The sequence below is a fragment of the Sceloporus occidentalis genome, unplaced genomic scaffold (genome assembly GCF_023333645.1).
Source record: "Sceloporus occidentalis isolate IW3139 unplaced genomic scaffold, rSceOcc1.0.p SCAF_1, whole genome shotgun sequence".
NCBI classification, from domain to species: Eukaryota; Metazoa; Chordata; class Lepidosauria; order Squamata; family Phrynosomatidae; genus Sceloporus; species Sceloporus occidentalis.
In genome coordinates this window covers 320,655,689-320,675,417 of record NW_028316981.1, presented here as the reverse complement: position 1 = coordinate 320,675,417, position 19,729 = coordinate 320,655,689, and the positions used below count along the sequence as shown (strand labels likewise).

The 19,729-nt window shown below is 49.9% G+C and overlaps 2 protein-coding genes across 2 annotated transcripts; both read right to left on the bottom strand.

Annotated features, from left to right (window-relative positions):
• Window positions 1-204: 204 nt before the first annotated feature.
• On the bottom strand, window positions 205-8,227 carry LOC149324319 (B-cell differentiation antigen CD72-like). The gene is made up of 6 exons (XM_089488727.1): window positions 7,917-8,227; window positions 6,081-6,170; window positions 4,709-5,023; window positions 3,653-3,822; window positions 1,649-1,752; window positions 205-1,343 (listed from the first exon to the last, which is right to left on the bottom strand). The coding sequence occupies exons 1-6, from the start codon at window positions 8,146-8,148 to the stop codon at window positions 1,160-1,162; spliced, it is 1,095 nt and encodes a 364-aa protein (XP_089344853.1). The 5' UTR covers window positions 8,149-8,227; the 3' UTR covers window positions 205-1,159.
• A 2,447-nt stretch (window positions 8,228-10,674) lies between these two features.
• LOC149324318 (B-cell differentiation antigen CD72-like) lies at window positions 10,675-16,544 on the bottom strand. The gene is made up of 7 exons (XM_089488713.1): window positions 16,475-16,544; window positions 16,307-16,393; window positions 15,401-15,493; window positions 14,556-14,855; window positions 12,382-12,554; window positions 11,942-12,033; window positions 10,675-11,454 (listed from the first exon to the last, which is right to left on the bottom strand). The coding sequence occupies exons 1-7, from the start codon at window positions 16,542-16,544 to the stop codon at window positions 11,286-11,288; spliced, it is 984 nt and encodes a 327-aa protein (XP_089344839.1). The 3' UTR covers window positions 10,675-11,285.
• Between the last annotated feature and the right edge of the window lie 3,185 nt (window positions 16,545-19,729).

Genomic DNA, 19,729 nt, shown 5'->3' with positions numbered 1-19,729 from the left:
TCCAGCCTCATTTCTTTTCATCTTCTGTGCCAAGGCTTCAGAGACTTGGCTTTTGCAGGGACTAAGAAATTAAAATAACCTAAACCTTGAATTTCTGGTTTAGTTATTAAATGTACTCAATAAAACTGACCCGGTTATCGAGAAAGAAAATACCAGAGGATTTTATTTTATATTATATATATATATGATTTCCGCAGCCAGAGTTTTGACAGCACAAAAATGGAAAGGTATCAAGAACGACCCACAAATGGAGGATTGGGTTCTGAAACCGATGGAGAGGAAAGAGACGGGGTTTTGGGGGGGATCAGAACAAGGGTCCTTTAATTGCGGTTGGAAGGTGGGAAACGGGGTTTTCAGAGAGGGACGCGGCTGTGTCCTCCGACCCACAGGACAGAAACAGAGGGAGGGGAAGGAAGAGGGTTCTCCGCCTGTCTTTTGGTAAGGCCTCTAGTACTGTCTAATAAAGCCGCATGTGGTCACATAAGGTTAAAAGCCAGTTTCAGAATTAACTTAGTTAGGGTGGTCCCCTTCCAGCCTAAATGCAACTGAATTATACTTTTTAGCTTCTTCCTAATTAAGAAGTAGACTCATCCCTCTGTATTTGTGGATCTGATCAGTCATGGATTTTATTAATGTGTCCTCTCTAGGAATCTCTAGGTCCTCCTCCAGGGTAACTCTATGGTCAACTTTAGCTGGAAGTAGCCCTGAAAGACCTAGACTTGCTGTTCACTGCTATGATCTTTGGAATAGCGGTATATAAATAAAACAAATTATTATTATTATTATTATTATTATTAGAGGTTGTTCCTGGAGAGGACACTCCAACAGCTTTTTCCCGCTGCTCCAGAGAATGGGAGGCAATGGAGCAATGGGTGCAAAGTCCAGGGAAAGAGTCCAGCTCCACATTCGGAGGAACATTCGGATGCCGCGCGTCGCCTGACCCCAAATCCCCCAAATCCCCCCCCCGTTCTCAATGGGCTGCAGGGCTACCATTAGCCCCTTTCCAAACATTGGTGGCTCAGGCTGGACAGGGATGGGAGGCTTCTTGGTCTCCCCTCCTTGGACCCCCGTTTCAGCCATTAGCACCCAAATTGGGGGGGGGGCATGGAGAAGCCTTCTGCTCCAAAGGCCTTGCATCTGGGGGGGGGGTTTGGGGGGCTCAGTGCCCTTGGGGCCCCTCTGACCTCCCTCTGCTTAAAAGGGTCTGGGGTCGGTCTGGCCGCGTGGAGCTGGCTGGCCTTTCGCAGATGAATCGATGGTTGTATGAACAGGAATCTTGCACCAGGTTCCCCTGGGTCACTTTGAAGCAGGGGGCATCAGTGTGTTGATAGGAATCCAGGGCTCTGGAAAAGAAAGGAAACCCCCCCCAATTAGAAGCCCGTTCCCCTTCATCCTGTAGGGAAGGAGCCCTGTCCAGTGGGATGCCCCACGGTTCTGTCCTGGGCCCAAACTTGATCAATGATACCCTCATCAATGACTCCGATGAAGCCATAGGAGGCATGGATCCTCCAAGGGCCTGGAAAGGGTCCAGCCCCGAGGCAGAGCTGGGCCAAAAGGACCCAAAGGGATCCCAAGAGGGGTCAGAAACAGAGGCCCGGTTGGCCTTATTTTGGGTGCCAAGAAAAGCAAGCGTCTTCCGTAAACTGACCCTTCGTAGTGCGACCCATCGACCCAAAGGAAAACCCATCTCCACTTCTCTTCAGACCAGGTTCTTTTGAGTCCGATCCAGTATTCGTCGGGCGGCAGAGAAGCCTAGGATGAAAAGAGAAAGGCCAAGGCGCTTGGAGAGGTTTCATGGCTCTGGATCCACAACTGAGGCGTTCCCTGCCAACATCGCCATCCTCTTCTTTATTGTTATTATTCTTGTTGTTGTTATTATTATTATTTTCAAACATAATCAGAAAATCTATACATGTCTCTGAACAAATATACACTATAAAAACACACACAAAAGAAATAAAATCACGCATCTCAGGTTCTATTATTTGTCATATCAGATCATCATAATTTAAAGTTCATACTTCCCCATGTCACCTAATAGTAAACACACTGTGCTTCATTTTTTCATACTCCATATGCTGTGTGTGTACTACTCTTGCTGTTGTTTAATGTGTTGCTGCTGTTGTTGTTGTTGTTGTTGTTGTTGTGTTGCTTTTATACTGCCTCTGGCTTGTTAACTGAAATAGAGGCAGCCATTCATGCGATGCTCCATATACTAGTCTCTGGACTCCCTGCAGCCCTTTCGCAGCCATTCTCAGTTTCAATATATACAAGGGATGTAGGCTATGACTTTTGCACCGATGTTTCCTGTCTGCTGTACATTTACTGACCTGCCTTTTTATGAGGCATTCCTGCTCCTTTCCTCTGTTGCCATCTTTTTTTTTTTTTACAATCCTCTGCTTTCGAACGATGTAAAACAATTTGGGAAATGGCTCCTAACTCAAGGTTTTAAGCCCAAACAAAGGGAAGTAATGCAGGAGACAGTTTGGGGGCAGTGCAGCTAAACCTATAGATGACAGTCTGACGGAAGGGCATCCCCCATGCGCCAGGGACAGAGACGGACATTAGGACACCCAAGGAAATGCAAAGGGGCGCATATGTTTAAATTCATACGCAACCCATGAAATGTGATTTGTAGTTTTCTTTGGGAATCTGGGTCCCAGTAATTTTGGCCGTATTTCCTTCTGGGGACATGGTGCGGCTAAACGAAAGGCATTCCCCACGCATGGCGAGCAGATGCACCCAGGTAGAGGCTTCGGCTGCGTATGCCGAAGGCAGAGGTATGCCTCCCTTGCGCTGAATAAGACCATTGTAAGGTGGATGGTGCCTTAGGGAATAACACATGGCTCCCAGAATCCCAGTGAGTCACTGGGCAGACTGGGGGCACTGGGGAAGAGTTCTGCCCCATCCAAGGATGCGCAGCTGGCACAATGGGATGCTGCTTGCACAGCCAGAAACTGCTCTGAATACATGCCTTGCACAAAGACCAAAAGAGTGCAACCGCACATGTGTAAACTTACACAGCTTTATGGCCCTACCATGGAAACATAGGCCTAATTCCCACTACCTTTTAAACCAGATCACAAATTGGTTTGAAGCGGTTTAAATGACCCTGGTTCTTACCTGAAGCGATTCGCTGACGCAGTTCGGAGGGGGGCATGCGCTGGACGCATTTAACCTGCGTCTGATTGATGCTGATCTTCTGCTGCCCAAAGGGCAAATTTAAACTGATTCCGATCCGCATCTGGTTCACACTTGCGCATAATCAATTCATCCAAAAAGATGTGGGGGGGCCAAATCTTTTTGGACGAATTGATTATGCGCAAGTGTGAACCAGATGCGGATCGGAATCAGTTTAAATTTGCCCTTTGGGCAGCAGAAGAGGGTCCATTTTGAGTGGATTCATTAGTCAATCCGCAAGTGGGTTATTTCATTTTTATTTTGTAGCAAGAAAATGCGGTCGGGGCAAATGCAGTGCGAACCATGCACCGATGTTGAATTGACCCATTGATTCGGATCGCACACTGATTTATTTGTAAGTGGGAATGAGGCCATAGCAAACACTGTTCTTGTTAAAATATAATGGCAGTGCCTGTTTAATCACATCCAAACATCCATCGTAAAGCATTCAAAGCAGCAGGAGCCATTTTACCTTTGCCCCCAAAGCCTCCCAGAGTCCTCTGGGGCCCCAAGGCGCTTTCAGAACAAGCAGCTGAGAGGCTTTCCTTTGGCATTCATCCTGGCTTTCCCAATAGCTCTTGGGCCCGGAGGAGACCCAGAGGCATTTCCAGCGGAAGAGCCTCCATCCTTCAGGGCAGCAGCCTGGAGAAAGGAAGAGAAAGCCCCCAACGTTTCACGGACGGAAAAGCCAAGCGCAAGCGCGGCCAAAGCAGCATCAAGGGAGGCCAAGATGCGCGAAGGCTGTCTATGGTCCTACTATTCTTTTTTGAATAAAGTTTATTAAGCACATTAAAAAAGAACAAAACAATATGACAAACAAATAGACCGTGGGTATACAAACACATACATACATACGGATACACATGGCTCCTCAGCATCCATAGTTCTTAACGAACATGGCTTCCTGGGCATCACTCTGATCAGCCTTATCTACTAATCTTACCAAAGTCTCCTGAATGAATAATTTGAACTTCCGCAACGGACTAAAAGAAATCTTGGGACCTATGAACATCTGACCAAAACAATCAAAGTAAGCTCTTCCCTCTTATGCGCTAATATTTGCTCCTACACTTACAACAGTCCCTAGACCATTCCCTGACGCTGGTTAGCATTTCTTTTAGTTATGAATAATGCTTCTCCTTTTTCTTCCCAGGGAGTTTAACAACGGATCCCGGACTTTTTCGCATCGTCCCAATCAACACCTTTCAAAATACAGGTGAGCTTTTCCTAATTCAAGGCAAGCCATTACTTTCTCTAACCGTTCTTGTACCTCCAGACATGCCTTACTTTTCCAGTATTTTGAAAAAACGGCATAAAGAACAATATTGTACCAAACTGGTTATGACTGTAAGATTCTGTGCCTGTGTCTTCTGCCAGGATTTCCAAGGTATCTCTGGCATCGCTTCTCGTTCGGCCTCGAAAGGCCCCTATCCCTCCCACTCCATCGGCACCAAAAGAAGGAGGAAACAGTCGGAAAGGCCATCAAAAGTGGCTTTACAGAGTGGAGTAAATAGTGAATGCCGCTTACCAATCTTCTGGCAAGACGTGGCCTGGCGCAACTCGGCTGCCGTCCTCTCCTTCTCCCGCTTTGCAGCGTCCAGGCTGCGGTTGGCTTCCTTCAGCTGTTCTTCCATCTTCTCCAGATGCTTCTGGGTCATTTCTTTGGCCGCCTGGTTCTTCCGAAGGGTCTCCCGGGTGGAGTTGAGGTCCGTCTTGGCCTGGCGCAGCTGGACCTCAATCTCCACCAGGCTCTCATCCTGGGCACTGACCATCTGCGCCAGGACACTGGTGTGGTCAGCATGGTCTTGGGATGCCCACCTGAGCTGACCAGAGACCTGCCAGTCTGCAGCATTGAGGAGCAAAGCGAGGGGTCAGCAAGGCTGTCCTCCCCATGAGACCCCCCCCACCTGCGGAGCCCTTGACCACAGGGACAGGGAACACGCCAAATCCCAAGCCATTGGTCATCTAGTTTGGGAACTGACTAGAAATCACAGCGGGGATCTTTCTGTCAGGAGTTAGTAGAGGAATTTTTCCGTTTGTGCCAACAGACAACCTTCCATCCGTGCAAAAAAGGAAGCATTTGCCTTTCAGATTAAAACAGGGTATTTCCTACCGTTGAGACATACAGTGAATCTGGCTCTTCCTCTGGGACATTACAAACTCTTACCACAATCCCAAAGGCCGAGGCCCAGAGGGTTAACCAGCCATGCTACGATTAACCAACCACTCTGTGTTTTATTTCCCTATCTGTCTGTTTCCGTCTATAAAAAGGAAAAGACTCGCCTAGTCCGAGGGTCAATTGCATTGACCGCGGCGCCGATGGACTTGGCAAGGGATCAGTTAAATTGTCCATAACAGATGGCTGGATTGGTCTGGTTTCTTTATAGGAACTGAGCCACACACAGCCCAGGTGCCCCAAAGTGAAGTGCCTGCCCTTCCCACCCGAGACCCAACCATTTCCACTTGTGGGGCTTTTGAGTAAGAGGAGGGCGAGAGAAGGAAGAGCACACAAAATGGAGGCTGCCCCCAAATCTCCGCCAAAGGTAGCCTAGTTTGGAGCAGCTCCCCAATGGGCAGCAGCACCCATCTCCACCAGCGGCCGCAGACGATGGACAACAGGGGTGCTATGGTCAGTGGACTGGCTGGTGGTGCCTTGGGACAGACAGGAGTGACCACCCCACTGGACATTCACCCCTCTGAGGGGTCACTCAGTGGGGTCCACACCCCTTGCGTCCCTAATGATGCCCCATTCCCCAGCCTAGAGTTATAGTAGAATACTATGTGTGTGCCAGGTCCAAGGGGCATTGCCGCCCTCCCCATCACCCCTAAAGGCCAACCCCTTCCCCAATGCGTCCCAATGGGATGATGAGATTTGGGTTGGAGGCTCAGCGGCTACTCACATCGGATCCCAAATCCCACGGCGGTGGCCAGGAAGAAGAGGCAGGTGGTCAGCAGGCCCAGGGCGGCCTTCTTGACCCACGGACTGGACTCTGGGGGAGAAATCCGGCTGGTTATTGGGGGGCTGCATGGGGAGCTTGCAAAGGAAAGCAGTGGGGCAGAGAACTGGGTGGAGATCAGAGGTGGGTCAGAAAACTACTTCGCTAACTCTTTGCTTGTTGCTGTTGCTGTTGTTGTTATCATTACTGGTTTTGTTTACAACCTGTTGTTTTCCCAAACTGGGACTGAAGGGATCTTACAAATAAAATAAATAAAGTGCAATACTTAAAGCACACAAAATATCAACATTAAATTGGAACTGACTGGACGAATCGGTAAGAATCTAGTATATAATCCACTGGTAGAAAATGATTAGAAACCCCCCCAAATTTTAACATGGGATGTCAAAGGTTTAAATACCCCAGGAAGGAAGGAAGGAAGGAAGGAAGGAAGGAAGGAAGGAAGGTATTCCACCATTTGCAGGAAACTGAATTATGAAATCATTTGTTTACAGGAAACAAACATCAGAAAGGAAGATATAACATATTTGAAATATCCAAAATTAGGCTGCAAATTATAAAAGAGGAGGTTAGTTACTGTATATTAACCCCAAATGGAAATCAAGGAAATCAGATCTGACCCGAAAGGCGACCGATCCTCCTAAACCTCCAGTCTCTCCAGAATAACAGAAGTGACCCTGGTTTATTCTGCAGAAGTGTTGTTTTGAGAGCCAACCTGGTCTTTTAATCTGTCCATGGGGGTGCTTTGATGGAGAGTTCCTGCATGGCGGAATGGGTTTGAACTGGATCAGGGCCCTTCTTGGAGTCACTTCCAACTCTATCATTCTGTGATTCTATTTCAATGTTGGACAATGACCTGGAGGCCAGGGTTCGCTTTCCTGATCAGAGATGGAAACCCACCAGTGACCCAAGGCAAGTCACACTCTCTCGGCTGCAGAAATCCCCGTGATAACAAGTTCACAGTAAGTCAGAAACGACTGGAAGCACACAACAACAACAACAACATTGTTATTCCCACAAAGCACCTGCTAACCTGTCTCTTGTGGCTGGAAAATATCCTAGAATCATAGAACCATAGAGTTGGAAGAGGCCCCAAGAAGGGCCCTGATCCAGCCCAACCCCCTTCTTCTGCCATGCAGGAACTCCCAGTCAAAGCATCCCCATTGACAGGTGGACACCCAGTCACTGTTTAAAGACCTCCAAACAACATATTCCCCTGTCAAACAGCCCTTACTGTCACAAAGTTCCTCCTAATATTGAACTGGAATCTCTTTTCCTGGAGTTTGCATCCATTGCTCCATTGTCTCCTATTCTCTGGAGCAGCACGAAAAAAGCTCTCCCTATCTCAATATACTGTATTAGTCTCTGGAGCAGCAGAAAACAAGCTTGCTCTCTCCTCAGTGTGACATCTGTTCAAATACATAAACAGGGCTCTCATATCACCCCTTAACTGTCTCTTAGCTCTTACTGCCAGGAGGTTCTTCCTAATGTTAAGCTGGAGTTTGCATCCATTGCTCCATTGTCTCCTATTCTCTGGAGCAGCAGAAAACAAGCTTGCTCCATCTTATTTGAAAGGAGGATCTGCTGTGGTCTGGAAGGTAAATCAGACCCTGTATTTGGGGGGGTGGGGGGTGGAGGGTCCATAACATAGAGGTCCAGCCCACCTGAGTCCCACTTGGATGAAGACTGAGAAGAGGAGGAGGAGGAGGAGACTCTGGACACAAGAGACAAGGAGACAGATGACCGACGCAGAGAGGGAAGGGGGTCCCTGGGGCTGACCTTTGCTCTCCTTGGGGGTCTCCTCTCCTTCCGAGGGCCTGGGACCCTTGATGTTTTCGTAGGTGAGCTCCCCTTCCCCTTCATTCCCTGGAAAAGAAGCAGACAGGGGCAATTGAGGGGATAGAAAGAGGGACCCCCCTACAAGGCCTTCTGGATCCCTACCTTCCTGCGGGATCTTCTCCGGAGGGCTCCTCACAAACCTCAGGTCAGCATAGGTCACTCCCTGGGCCATGCCAGAGCAAAGGCATAGGGCCGGAGAGAGGGCTTCGCTGGACACTGGCGAGAGAAGACTCCGGCTGGACGGTGGGTGGATGGCTGTCTCTGGTGTGCTCTTTGTGCAGGAAAAGCTGTGGTTTGAACTGTCGGTGGAAGAAAGAAGAAGTGGAGCTGCCTACGCGAAAAGTCATCTCCCCTCCTGCGACAGATGTACCCACAAAGAGAAAGCCCCATCCTCTGGCCCAGACCCACTGCCCAGAACCATGGCCCATTGCAGCCCTGCCTCCATTTGTCCCTTCTTCTCCTGCTTCAGGGCATCATCCAGGCTGCGGTTGGTTCCCCTCCATTGGTCGTCCACCTTTTCCAGCTGCTTCTGGGTCCCTTCAGTGGCCACTTTGCTCTCCTTAAGGGTCACAGAATCATAGAACCATAGAGTTGGAAGACACCCCAAGAAGGGCCCTGATCCAGTCCAACCCTCTTCTGCTGCCATGCAGGAACTCCCAGTCAAAGCATCCCCATTGACAGATGGCCGCCCAGTCACTGTTTAAAGACTTCCAAGGAAGGAGACTCCATGACGCTCCAAGGCAGTGTCTTCCATTGTCAAATAATTCTTACTGTCAGGAAGTTCCTCCGAATGTTGAGCTGGAATCTCTTTTCCTGGAGCTTGCATCCATTGCTCCATTGTCTCCTGTTCTCTGGAGTAGCAGGAAAAAAGCTTGCTCCATCCTCACTATGCTCCATCTTGAATATGACATCCCTCCAAATCTTTAAACTGGGCTGTCATATAACCTCTTAAGCTTCCTTCTTCATCTGGGAAGAATGAAGAATCTGCCATCTCTTTCCCTCCAGTTTGCATTCATTGCTCCAGTGGGTCCCATTCTCTGAAGCAGTTAAAAACAAGCTTGCTCCTTCCTCAATATGGCCTCCCTCCAAATACTTAAACAGGGCTATCATCATATCACCTCTTAACCTTCTCTTCTCCAGGCTAAACAACAAACATCTCAGTCATTCCTCATAGGACATGTTTTTCATAGCTGTTCCTCATAGGGTCCATCTTGGTCCTGCGAAGGTGGACCTTCTGCCAGGCCTTGTACTGGGCACTGGCCCTCCATGCCAGGCTGCTCCTCAGGTCTTTGTGTCCTTCGGATGTTCATTAGAGATTTCCAGTGACCTGCAAGGAAGGGGCATCGCAATGTGGGGGGCCAGAAGGGGAATAGGGATCAAGACTATCTCCTAAGTCTCTGGACTGCTCTGTCTGGGCCTCAAGGATGACCCTAACTAGATGAGAAAGAGAAGCAACCAAGGCACACTATAAGGGGCCCTTGGGGGTCCCTGCCATGGACTGGATGTGGTCATTGGTGTTTGTGGATGCTAGCCTTGCAGGCGGTGGTCCAGCTGGGTTTGGAAAGGGGACTCGGTAGGGATGGTCCCAAGGGTCAGTTGCTTGTGGTTGGGAGGATGGCCATCTGTCAAAATGGGTGCTTTGACTGAGAGTTCCTGCATGGCAGAAGAAGGGGCTTGGACTGAAACAGGGCCCTTCTTGGGGTCTCTTCCATCTCTATCATTCTATGATTCTATGAACTCCCTTCTGCTGAATCCTGCCATTGAGCAACCAAGGGCATCTCTGCCCATGTCCCCAGTGTTTCCTGGCCACTTGTGGGGCCCAATGGAGACCCACAATCCCCTGGACAAACATGGCTATTCCTGCAATCCCCAAGAGTCAAGGGGACCCATAGCTATTCCCCATGCAAGAATATCCTCTGGCTGCATAGCGGTGCTCCTCTTGGTTAGGTCCAGCTGGAGTGGCCCCTTGGGAGCAATGGCTGGACAGTTTAATCCTGTGGCTCTGGCTGGGTCTCAGCGTGGGACCCAGGGAGGCCTTTGGGGAAGCGGTTGTGGAACGTCACATGCCTGCCGCCACGAAATGCATGTCGCTGTTGCATAACGGCGACAAAACGGCAATGGCGCGTGTCAGGGAGCTCATGTGTGTCAGGAAACCCCTGCCATATTCTGGGCAACTTCTCTTTTATCTCGCCTTACCTTTGTAATCATCCTTCAAAATTACTAATACCCAGGTAATCATAATATATTTCTATATTGAACATAACGTATAGTGTTTTGATTTCACTCTTCAACTACTTTGCAATAATTTGGCTTGGACCATATTCACCATCGTCGCCAACCATCTTCCAGCAAGTTTTTAACGGTCATCTCCTGGGTTAAGGTCAATGAGCTCCAGGCCAATCCATTCGACCGCCCAGTTAAGGCAGCGGTCAATTATTTCTCCCCATTGAGATAAACTGTAATCCGGGGAAAGACCAGCCAGGCAATCCCAGCTGCAAATCCTAGTTCTCATCCTGCCTTATGTTTTAACAAACATTTCCTTTTTAATTTGTTATTTCCTTTAATAAATATTCCCAACAGGTTCAGAAATGTAAGACCCCAATCCAAAGCCATTGACTCTCAAAGCCAGGTGCCTCTTCCATTCAGTCTGTTTATTCATTAAATGCATTTTTATTGCTTTTATTGCAGTGCCTTACATTTCTCCATGTTGAATTTCATTTTGTTAGCTTTGGCCCAGCTTTCAAGTCTATTCAGGGCATTTTGAATCTTGATCCTATCCTCTGGAGTATTAGCTATTCCTCCTAATTTGGTGTCATCTGCAAATTTGATAAGCATGCCCCCAATTCCTTCATCCAAGTCATTGATAAAGATGTTGAATAACACTGGCCCCAGGACAGAGCCCCACTGGACACCCCACTGGTTACTTCTCTCCAGGATGAAAAGGAGCCATGGCTGACCATCCTTTGGCTTCGGCCAGTCAACCAATTCCAAATCCATGTAACAGTTGTATTGTCCAGCCCACATTAACTCGCTTCTTCCCTGTCTTTCCTGCTTTTTCTCCGCAGATGGAAGAGAAAGGTCAGTTTGGAGGCTCTCCTTCTGGTGGCCTGGAATTATCTCCATCATGTCCCATTGGGTCGCAGGGCTACTTTCAGCCCCTCTGCAAACAGTGGTGGACCAAGCTGGGTAGGGATGGGGGGTGTCTTGGTCAGCCATTAGCATCCAAGTTTGGGGGGGGGGGTTCATGGAGAAGCATTCTGCCGCAAAAAGGCCTTGCAGCTTGGGGGTGGGTTGGGGGGCTTAGTGTCCTTAGGGTCCCTCCAGCCTCTCTGCCAAAAAGGGTCTGGAGCCTGGGTCCGGCCGCATGGATCCGGCTGGCCTTTCGCAGATGAATCGACGGCGATACGAACAGGAATCTTGCACCAGGTTCCCCTGGGTCACTTTTACGCAGTCAGGAGAACGACCGAATTTCTTGGTTCTGAAAGGGAAAGAAAAATCCCCACATTAAAAGCGAATTCCAGAAAGGGATCCGGCCGGTCGGTCAGCTGTAGCAAAAGCAGGGCAGGCTCTCTTACACCCAAAGAAGTGTTTGGAAGGCCTATGCAAGGGCAAGAGCCCAGCCCAGCGCAGCCATTGCCCACAAGGCCAAAGTGCCAAGGAAGGTCACTAAGGGTTCAAAATGACCCCCTGGACCAGATAGGAGAGCAGGCCAAAAGAAACCCAGGATAAATAGAGACCTGATAATCATAGGACCATAGAGTTGGAAGAGACCCCAAGAAGGGCCCTGAGCCAGTCTGACCCCGTCCTTCTTCTGCCATGCAGGAACTCTCCATCAAATCAGCCCATTTTGACAGATGACCATCCAGCCTCTGCTTAAAGATCTCCAAGGTATAAGCTCCAATACTGACCTGGTTTTGGGACCCAAAATTAGTTAATTAGTTAACTGAACCTGCCAGAACGCTTACCCTTCATAGCGCGACCCATCCACCCAACGGAAAACCCATTTGTTCCTCTCTTTGTTAAGTCCAATCCAGTGTCCATTTGAGCGCAGAGAATTCTAAGGGTGAAAAAGAAAATGGTGGACAAGGTGAGCATCGGTCGGAGCCATTTCTGCCCATGGTTTTAGAATCATAGAACCATAGAGTTGGAAGACACCCCAAGAAAGGCCCTGATCCAGTCCAAGCCCCTTCTTCTGCCATGCAGGAACTCTCCATCAAAGCATCCCCATTTTGACAGATGGCTTCTGCTTAAAGGCCCTGCTGCAACTCAATGGTGTGAGAAAGGGTTCCATCATTGCTTTCAGGTGGCTTTGCCTCCTCCCGCGTTGCTTCCCCTCCTGCTTCTCCCTGAGTAGCAGCCCCAAGGCCTTCGCCGTAGCCCCCCAGATGACCCTTTGCAGCCTCACCGTCTGCCCCAAGACCCCCTCCAGACCCCAGTGGTCATCCCAGGGGCCCTTCAGGAGCATCAGCTGGGAGCCTCTCTCTTTGCAGTCCTCTTGGCTTTCCTCCCAAGTCTTCAGCTCTTGTGAAACCCAGAGGCATTTCCAGCGGAAGAGCGTCCATCCTGAAGGGCAGCAGCCTGCGGACAGAAGACAGAGGCATTGCTTGCCTGTAAGGGTTCTATTGCCACCCCCTTCCTCTCCCCAGCTGGGTTTCCCATTCTGGAAGCTGTGGCCTTCTTGCCTGGCAGCATTTCCGCTCTCCGGGACAAAGCCGGCGTCCTCCTTTCCCAACCTGCTGTCCTCCACATGTTTTGCACCCTCAGCTCCCATCATCCCTAGACGGTCTAGCAGCTAATGGGAGTCTTGGGAATTGCAGTCATCCAAACCATGCAAAAGGGCAACAGGTTGGAGGAGGCCATCCTGACTTCATCTCAGGGCTGAGATAACCTACCTATCTTTCAAAAACGCTCTGCAAAAAATAGCAACCACAATACAAATAACTATCTGGTGCTGAGCTGCATCTGCACTGCAGAAATAACGCAGTTTGGCGCAGCTTTCACTGCCACGGCTCAGTGCTGTGGAATCATGGGATCTGTAGTTGCCTGAGATATTTAGCCTTGTTTCTGTCGGAGAGCTCTGCTGCCACGACAAACAAGGCACCCCAGGACTCCATGGCAGTCAAAGTGGCGTGAAACTGGATCGTTTCTGCCATGCGGATGATGCAGCCCTTTCAGCAGAGTTAGCAGAGAGATCTCTGGACTTTTCACACGGGGGAAGGAAGGGAATCTGCAGCAAAGGTTCATGGGAATTGTGGTTTGTTTCTAACAGGGGAAATCCCGCGGCCGAACTGGAGTGGCAGGTCATCCCAACGCAAATCTGAATTGACTGCAAATTCAGAATGGAAAAGGGTTTGCAAATCCAATCGTTTACCGAATTGAGCTACTTTTGGGTTGAGTCGTGATTGCGTTCAGATCGCCTCTCGGTTGCCTCTGTCGTTGTTTGAGAATCTCTGTCGAAATGACCTGAAACCCCAAGGATGACCCCAGATGGCATTGGGATGACCCTCCCGTTTTCCCCAGGTGAAAAGGTCCATTGCCTGCTGTTGGGCTTGATCTGTGAAGTGAAATAGGATTTATTACGGCCAATGACCCGCACAGATCTGTGTTGGCGTTCACGCGGACGGATGAAATGGATCCAAGCGATGGAAGTATCCATGTTCCCTGGAAAGGAGCCACGCTTAACAGGGAATCCTCCACTTTGGAGCTGAAATCATGGGAGCGGAGACCTCCGAGTAGGAAAACACGTTCCTTCATGGAGCAAGGCCAGCCGCCTCCGCAAGAAGTAACTTTCTAAAGCTGCTCAGCCCCGAACTGAACTACTTTTATAGGGTTTCCACAGATCCAAAAAGCAGGTCTGCCTCCTATTCCACAATATTCAGCACTTTCTGCTTGAGCGACGCTGGTTTACAGAAGAGAAAATGTGAAATGTTTACAGAACAGAAAGCATTGTCTGAGCAAACATTGTCTCTAGAGAGGAGCCTCACAAGAAGCCTGAAGAAAGGGAGGCAGAGAAGAAAAGTATTATTATTATTATTATTATTATACTTTTGAAAGGTCTCGTGTGACTCTCTAGTCTGACCCCAAATAGCAATGTAAAAGTCCATCGCAAAATCTCAATAGGCTTTGACAAGCCTTTGGCTACTTCATTCCCCCTTAAAGGCACGATTCAAAGCAGTTATAGCCTTTCTCATAATAAACCAATATTAAACCAATCATCACAGCAAAAAGCATCGTTAGTTAATCTTGTCTTTGAACGGCCTGGCGATGCTTACAGACTGGGATAATACAAGGATTCATACGATCGCCAATGGCCACTTCTTCTGGAAAGCAAGACATTGGCGAAAGAGGGGAGAGAGGGGAAGGGGATTCGGGCAAAGGCCTAGAGATCTGGCAAAACTGTCCCAGAGAGAGGGTCCTGGGGTCAAACAAAACAGCCAGAGGCTTGACCCAAAGGAGGCCAAGGGATGGGGCCTGGAGGGGCAGCCAGGCGTCACGTCCATTTCCCCAGGCAATGAGTCGATGGGGAAGAGGGCCTGACCGTCCCTGGCAGAGTCCATCCCAAGGGAGCAAGGGACCCACCGATCTGCTGGCAAAGCCTGGCCTCCATTGCCTCCTCCTCCCTCTTCAAGGCATCCAGGCTGCGGTTGGCATCCCTCAGCTGGTCCTCCATCTTCTCCAGATGCTTCTGGGTCCTTTCTTTGGCCACATGGCTCTTCCAAAGGGCCACTTGGGCGGAGTTGAGGTCCACTTTGGCCTGGCGCAGGTGGGCCTCCATCTCCGCTAGGCTCCTGTTCAGGGCGCTGACCCTCTGCGTCAGGACGCTGGTGTTGGCCGCATGGTCTTGGGATGCCCGCTGGAGTTGACCAGAGACCTGTCCGTCTGCAGGGAAGTGGCGTCAAGAAAGAAAGGGTGGGTCTGAAGGGAAGACCTGGCACATTTGGTGGTCCACAAACTGGACCCTCCGGAGGAAGGTCTGGCCATCCATAGGAAGATGGAGTCCCATGGAGCTCCTATGGCCCTTCTCCTCCTGGGGCTTTTGGGCATGGCTCGCGTTGGCCCAGGCACTGAGTCCCCATCATGGTGGGACCACAGCCCCCCAAACAGACCCCAAGCGGGGGGCCAGGCCCCCAGGCGGAAGGGCCACGCTCCCCCCACCGCCATTCCTCTGGGGCAGCGGTTCCCAACCTGTGGGTCACGAACCCTTTGGGGATCGAATGACCCTTTCATGGGGGTCGCCCAAAACCATCAGAAAACACATATATCCAATGGCCTTAGGAAGCAAGACGTAAATAATTTTGTGGTTGGGGGTCACCACAACATGAGGAACTGTAGGAAAGGGAAGCGGCATTAGCAAGGTTGAGGACCATTGCTCTGGGGGTTTCCTTCTGATGGTATCAAGGGCTGGGATTTGGGCATCTACTCACAACGGACCCCAAGTCCCACGGCGGTGGCCAGGAGGAAGAGGCAGGCGGCCAGAAGGACCAGGACGGTGGTCTTCTTGACCCACGGCTCAGATCCTGGGGGAGGAGGTCAGCAAGGTTATATTGGGGGACCTGGCTGGGGGTTTGCAAAGGGCTCCCCTGCAAAAAAGGCAAAGGGCACCGGCCGCGGCCGAGGAGCGGTTGTGGTCACTCAAGGGCTGGACGGTGGCATAAAAACCCCCAGATGAATAATAAGTGGGCAGGTTGCCCACCTGGGTGTTCCTTACTTTTTCTCCTCCTCCTTCCCTTAAACAAATGCAGCCAACAACTCCGTTGGGACAAACCCAACGTCCGAAGCCGCAGAAGTCTCCAAAGCCTTCTGGCCTTGCAGCCGGCGGGTGCCTCTGCCTCCCTGAGATGAGCTTTTCTGGACAATGGGGAAAGGCCTTGGTCCTCTTTTCTCTGGTATTTCTCTTCCGGCAAAACACCAGATGATTAACCACGGTTTCTGTCATTCGGGAAACCCATCTAAGCGGGAGATGTGCTGGCCATGTTCTAGAAGCATTTCTTCCTCATGTTCCACCTGCATCTCATCTCTGGCTGGCATTTCTCTGAAGGTGCCAAAGCCACAGACGCTGCTGGCGAAACGTCAGGAAGACGCTCCTCCAGAACATGGCCCCAGAGCCAGAAAAACCCACAAAAAGCTATGGATGCCGGCCATGGAAACCTTTGGCTTCACGCAGGAGATGTGTTGGCTTGCCAACTCTTGCCATCTGAGATGCAAAGGGTTCTTCTGCAAAAGCAGCTCAAGGTGGGGACCCCTCCGGTGCCACCTTCAGCCCCAGGAGAGGAAAAGACCCAGATGGGCAGAGAAAAGGGGCAGAGAGGGTAGGGGGTCCCAGGGCTGACCTCTGCTCTCCTTGGGGTTCTCCTCTCCTTCCAAGGGCCTGGGACCTTCAACATTTTCGTAGGCGACCTCCCCTTCCTCTTCAGTCCCTGGAAAAGAAGCAAAAGAAGAGGTAATGGGGGGATAGAAAGGGGGACCCCATACAAGGCCTGGCCCTTCTGGATCCCTACCTTCCTGCGGGGTCTTCTCTGGGGGGCTCCTCACAAACCTCAGGTCAGCGTAGGTCACTCCTTCGGCCATGCCAGGCCAGCGCTTTGCAGGAGATGTGGTTTGAAGTGTTGGCGGAAAGCAGAAGTGGAAGCAGCTGGCGACAAAGACACAACAGACACCTCCTCTCCTGGACCCAGAAAGAGAAAGTCCCATGATCTGGCCCCTTCCTCTGCCCCAAAACATGCCCCAGGGACCAAAACAGGGGCCTGGACCCCTCCGTCTGGAGCAAGACCCTCACCATTGCAAAGGGCTGAGAGTCCCTCTTTTATATGGAGGAGGGAGGAAGCTTTGTTTCTGCTGCTCCAGAGAATAGGACACAATGGAGCAATGGATGCAAGGCAAAGGAAAAGAGATCCCACTTCAACATTAGGAGGAACCTCCTGACATTAAGGACTGTTAGACAGTGGAACACACTCCTTCCTCGGAGTCTCTTTCTTTGGAGGCTGTCTTTAAGCAGAGGCTGGATGGCCATCTTTAGTGGATGCTTTGATGGAGAGTTCCTGCATGGCAGAAGAAGGGGGTCGGACTGGATCAGGGCCCTTTTTGGAGTCTCTTCCAACTCTATGGTTCTGTGGTTCTATGATTCCCAGCCTTTGCTGCCTGAACATGGGGGAAGGGAGGTCACTGGTCAGTGGCCAGTTTGGCTGACCTTTATTGGGGAGGGGGCATCGATGTGTTCCTGAAGGACCAGAGGGAGGACTGAGAGACTTTCTAAAGAGGGGACTGAAATGTGGGGAAGAAATGATACTTGCGCACACTAACCATGTTTGCACCAGGAATTTGAGGCGGGGGTTGCTGTGCCCTGCGCTTATGATTGACATGGGACCCCAAGTGTCCCTAAGAGCCTGGCAGCATGTGCCTCGGTTCTTAACGCATGAAGGATGCAGGTCCCTGAGAAGGTGGCCCAGATGGAAGTTTTGCTTTGGCCCCACTGATTTCTCCCCATAGTTTCTCATCTTCCATCTACCTAGAATCCTAGAGTTGGAAGAGACCCCAAAAGGGCCCTGATCCAGTCCAGGCCCCTTCTGCCATGCAGGAACTCTCCATCAAGGCATCCCATCCAGCCTCTGTTTAAAGGCCTCCAAGGAAGGAGACTCCTCCAAAATCCAAGGGAACATGTTCCCTCATTAACAGTGTTGACAATTTCGCGACTTTCACACGAAAACGGGGACTTTTCAGAGCTTTCCGTGTGATTTTCGCGCCTGGCTCTAATTCAGTGCCTTTTCGGCGACTTTGGCCCATTTCATCTCCAGACTGCTGCAGAGCAACCAACCCTGGGCTGGAGAAAACTCTCTCTCTCTCTCTCTCTCTCTCTCTCTCTCTCTCCTGAGTCCCTCTGAGAGCCAGGAGGGAGCAAGCCCAACCAACCCCAACTGTTTGGAGGAATAGTTCAGCCAATCAGAGAGAGGACAGGCATTCTCAGGCTCCAGGGGCAAAGCACAGTGGCTGCAGGGCTGGAGAGAGAGAGAGAGGCAGGGAGGGAGGGAGGGATCTTGGCTGGCTTCATCCCAATTGCCTTGGATTTCCAAGTCAGACATAAGTTTTAAGGCACACAAAGGCAATACTTGATCATGGTATCATGGCTTGATCTTGTGGACTTCTGTGTCTGTCTGAGAGTGACATTTGGATTTCTGAATTCCTGAGCTTGGGCAGAGTGCCCCAAGCCTACCTCTCAGGGTCCTTGTTGTACTGTGAGGTGGACCATTTGGGTTGTGTGATGTGAATGTGATGTCCCTGAGTGTGTGTGTGTGTTAGTGATTAAATATGCCTCTGAGCATGGGCAGAGCACCTGGTCAGTTGGCATCCCTGCCCTGTCTTCCCAGAATTTTGTTTTGTGGCTCTCTTTTCGTTCTCTTTTCCATTGCCATCCATACTGCAGAAATAATCCAGTTTGGCACTGCTTCTAACTGCAAGGCTCCCTGCGATGATGGGACTCTGGGCACAACAAACCACCAAGCCCAGAATTTCATGCATGGAGCCCTGGCTGCCGGTAAAAGCAGTGTCTCAACATGTCACAACAAACTTCAATTCCCAGGATTCCCTGGTTTGACAAGGGAATTGCCTCCACGCTTCCAGATCCCAGCCCCAGAGAATGAGTCTACAGGATATCAGTGTTGCCAATTTAAGTCCACTTCTTCAGCTGCATTTGGATTTAATAATGATAATAATAATGGTGATGATGATAGAGATCGATCTTGTAGCACCTTTGAGTCTCACTGAGAGAAAAGTTGGCAGCCTGAGCTTTCCTAGACTTAAGCGTATTTCCTCAGATGCATGGGAATTGTAGTTCATTGTGGCACCAGAGCTCTTTCTCACAAAACTACAATTCCCAGGGTTCCCTAGCACTGAGCCAGGGCACCTAAAGTGGTCTTGAACTGGATTATTCCTGCAGTGTGTCTTGGACCCAACTCAGGCTGCATCTTCACTCCAGAGACAATCCAGTTTCATACCATTTTAACTGCGATGGCCCAGTGCTATGAAATCCTGGGAATTGTAGTTTGTTGTGACACCAGAGTTTGCTGAGAGAGAAGGTTAAATGTCTCCGAAAACTAGAATTCCCAGGATTCCCTAGCACTGAGCCATGGCAATTAAAAGGGTGTCAAACTGGATTATTTCTGCAGTGCGGCTGCAGCCGAAGACGTTTCTATTTGGCACAAAGCTTCCTGAACCCCCTTCATGTCAAGATAAATATCTTAAAAGGCCTGAAAGATTCTTTGTTTGGTTCAATGGTGATTTTGAGAGTTGAAATAAGTTACAGTTATTTTTATTCAATTATGTTTACGTTTATTTGCAAAACATCCGCCATTTTAACATTATGGGAATTTTCCGGGAATTGTGGCTGAATATTCCGTGGGATCTGGGGGGATTCAGTGGGTTTGGGACAAACATTTTGGGGAATTATCTTCCAGGCTTGTTGGCAAGACTGCGCATCAAACAGCCCTGACTCTCAGGAGGCTCCTCCGAATGTTGAGCTGGAACCTCTTTTCCTTGGCTTGCATCCATTGCTCCATTGTCTCCTATTCTCTGGAGCAGCAGGAAAAAAGCTCCCCCTATCTCAATATACTGTACTAGTCTCTGGAGCAGCAGAAAACAAGCTTGCTCCCTCCTCAATATGGCATCCCTTTGAATACTTAGAGAGCTATCATCATATCACCTCTTAACCATGTATTTTTGAGGCTAAACATACATCCAGCTCCTTAAGGAAAATAAAAAAG

Bases quoted from the DNA above. Each gene is read 5' to 3' on its own strand.
- LOC149324318 (XM_089488713.1), bottom strand. From the start codon at position 16,544: ATGGCCGAAGGAGTGACCTACGCTGACCTGAGGTTTGTGAGGAGCCCC. The intron at 14,856-15,400 runs GTGAGTAGATGC...ACTTCCCTGCAG, and splicing joins CGTGGGACTTGGGGTCCGTT to ACGGACAGGTCTCTGGTCAA. The intron at 12,034-12,381 runs GTGAGGCTGCAA...TTTCACCCTTAG, and splicing joins AGGGGGTCTTGGGGCAGACG to AATTCTCTGCGCTCAAATGG.
- LOC149324319 (XM_089488727.1), bottom strand. From the start codon at position 8,148: ATGGCCCAGGGAGTGACCTATGCTGACCTGAGGTTTGTGAGGAGCCCT. The intron at 5,024-6,080 runs GTGAGTAGCCGC...TCAATGCTGCAG, and splicing joins CGTGGGATTTGGGATCCGAT to ACTGGCAGGTCTCTGGTCAG. The intron at 1,753-3,652 runs GTAAAATGGCTC...TTTTCATCCTAG, and splicing joins GGGAGGCTTTGGGGGCAAAG to GCTTCTCTGCCGCCCGACGA.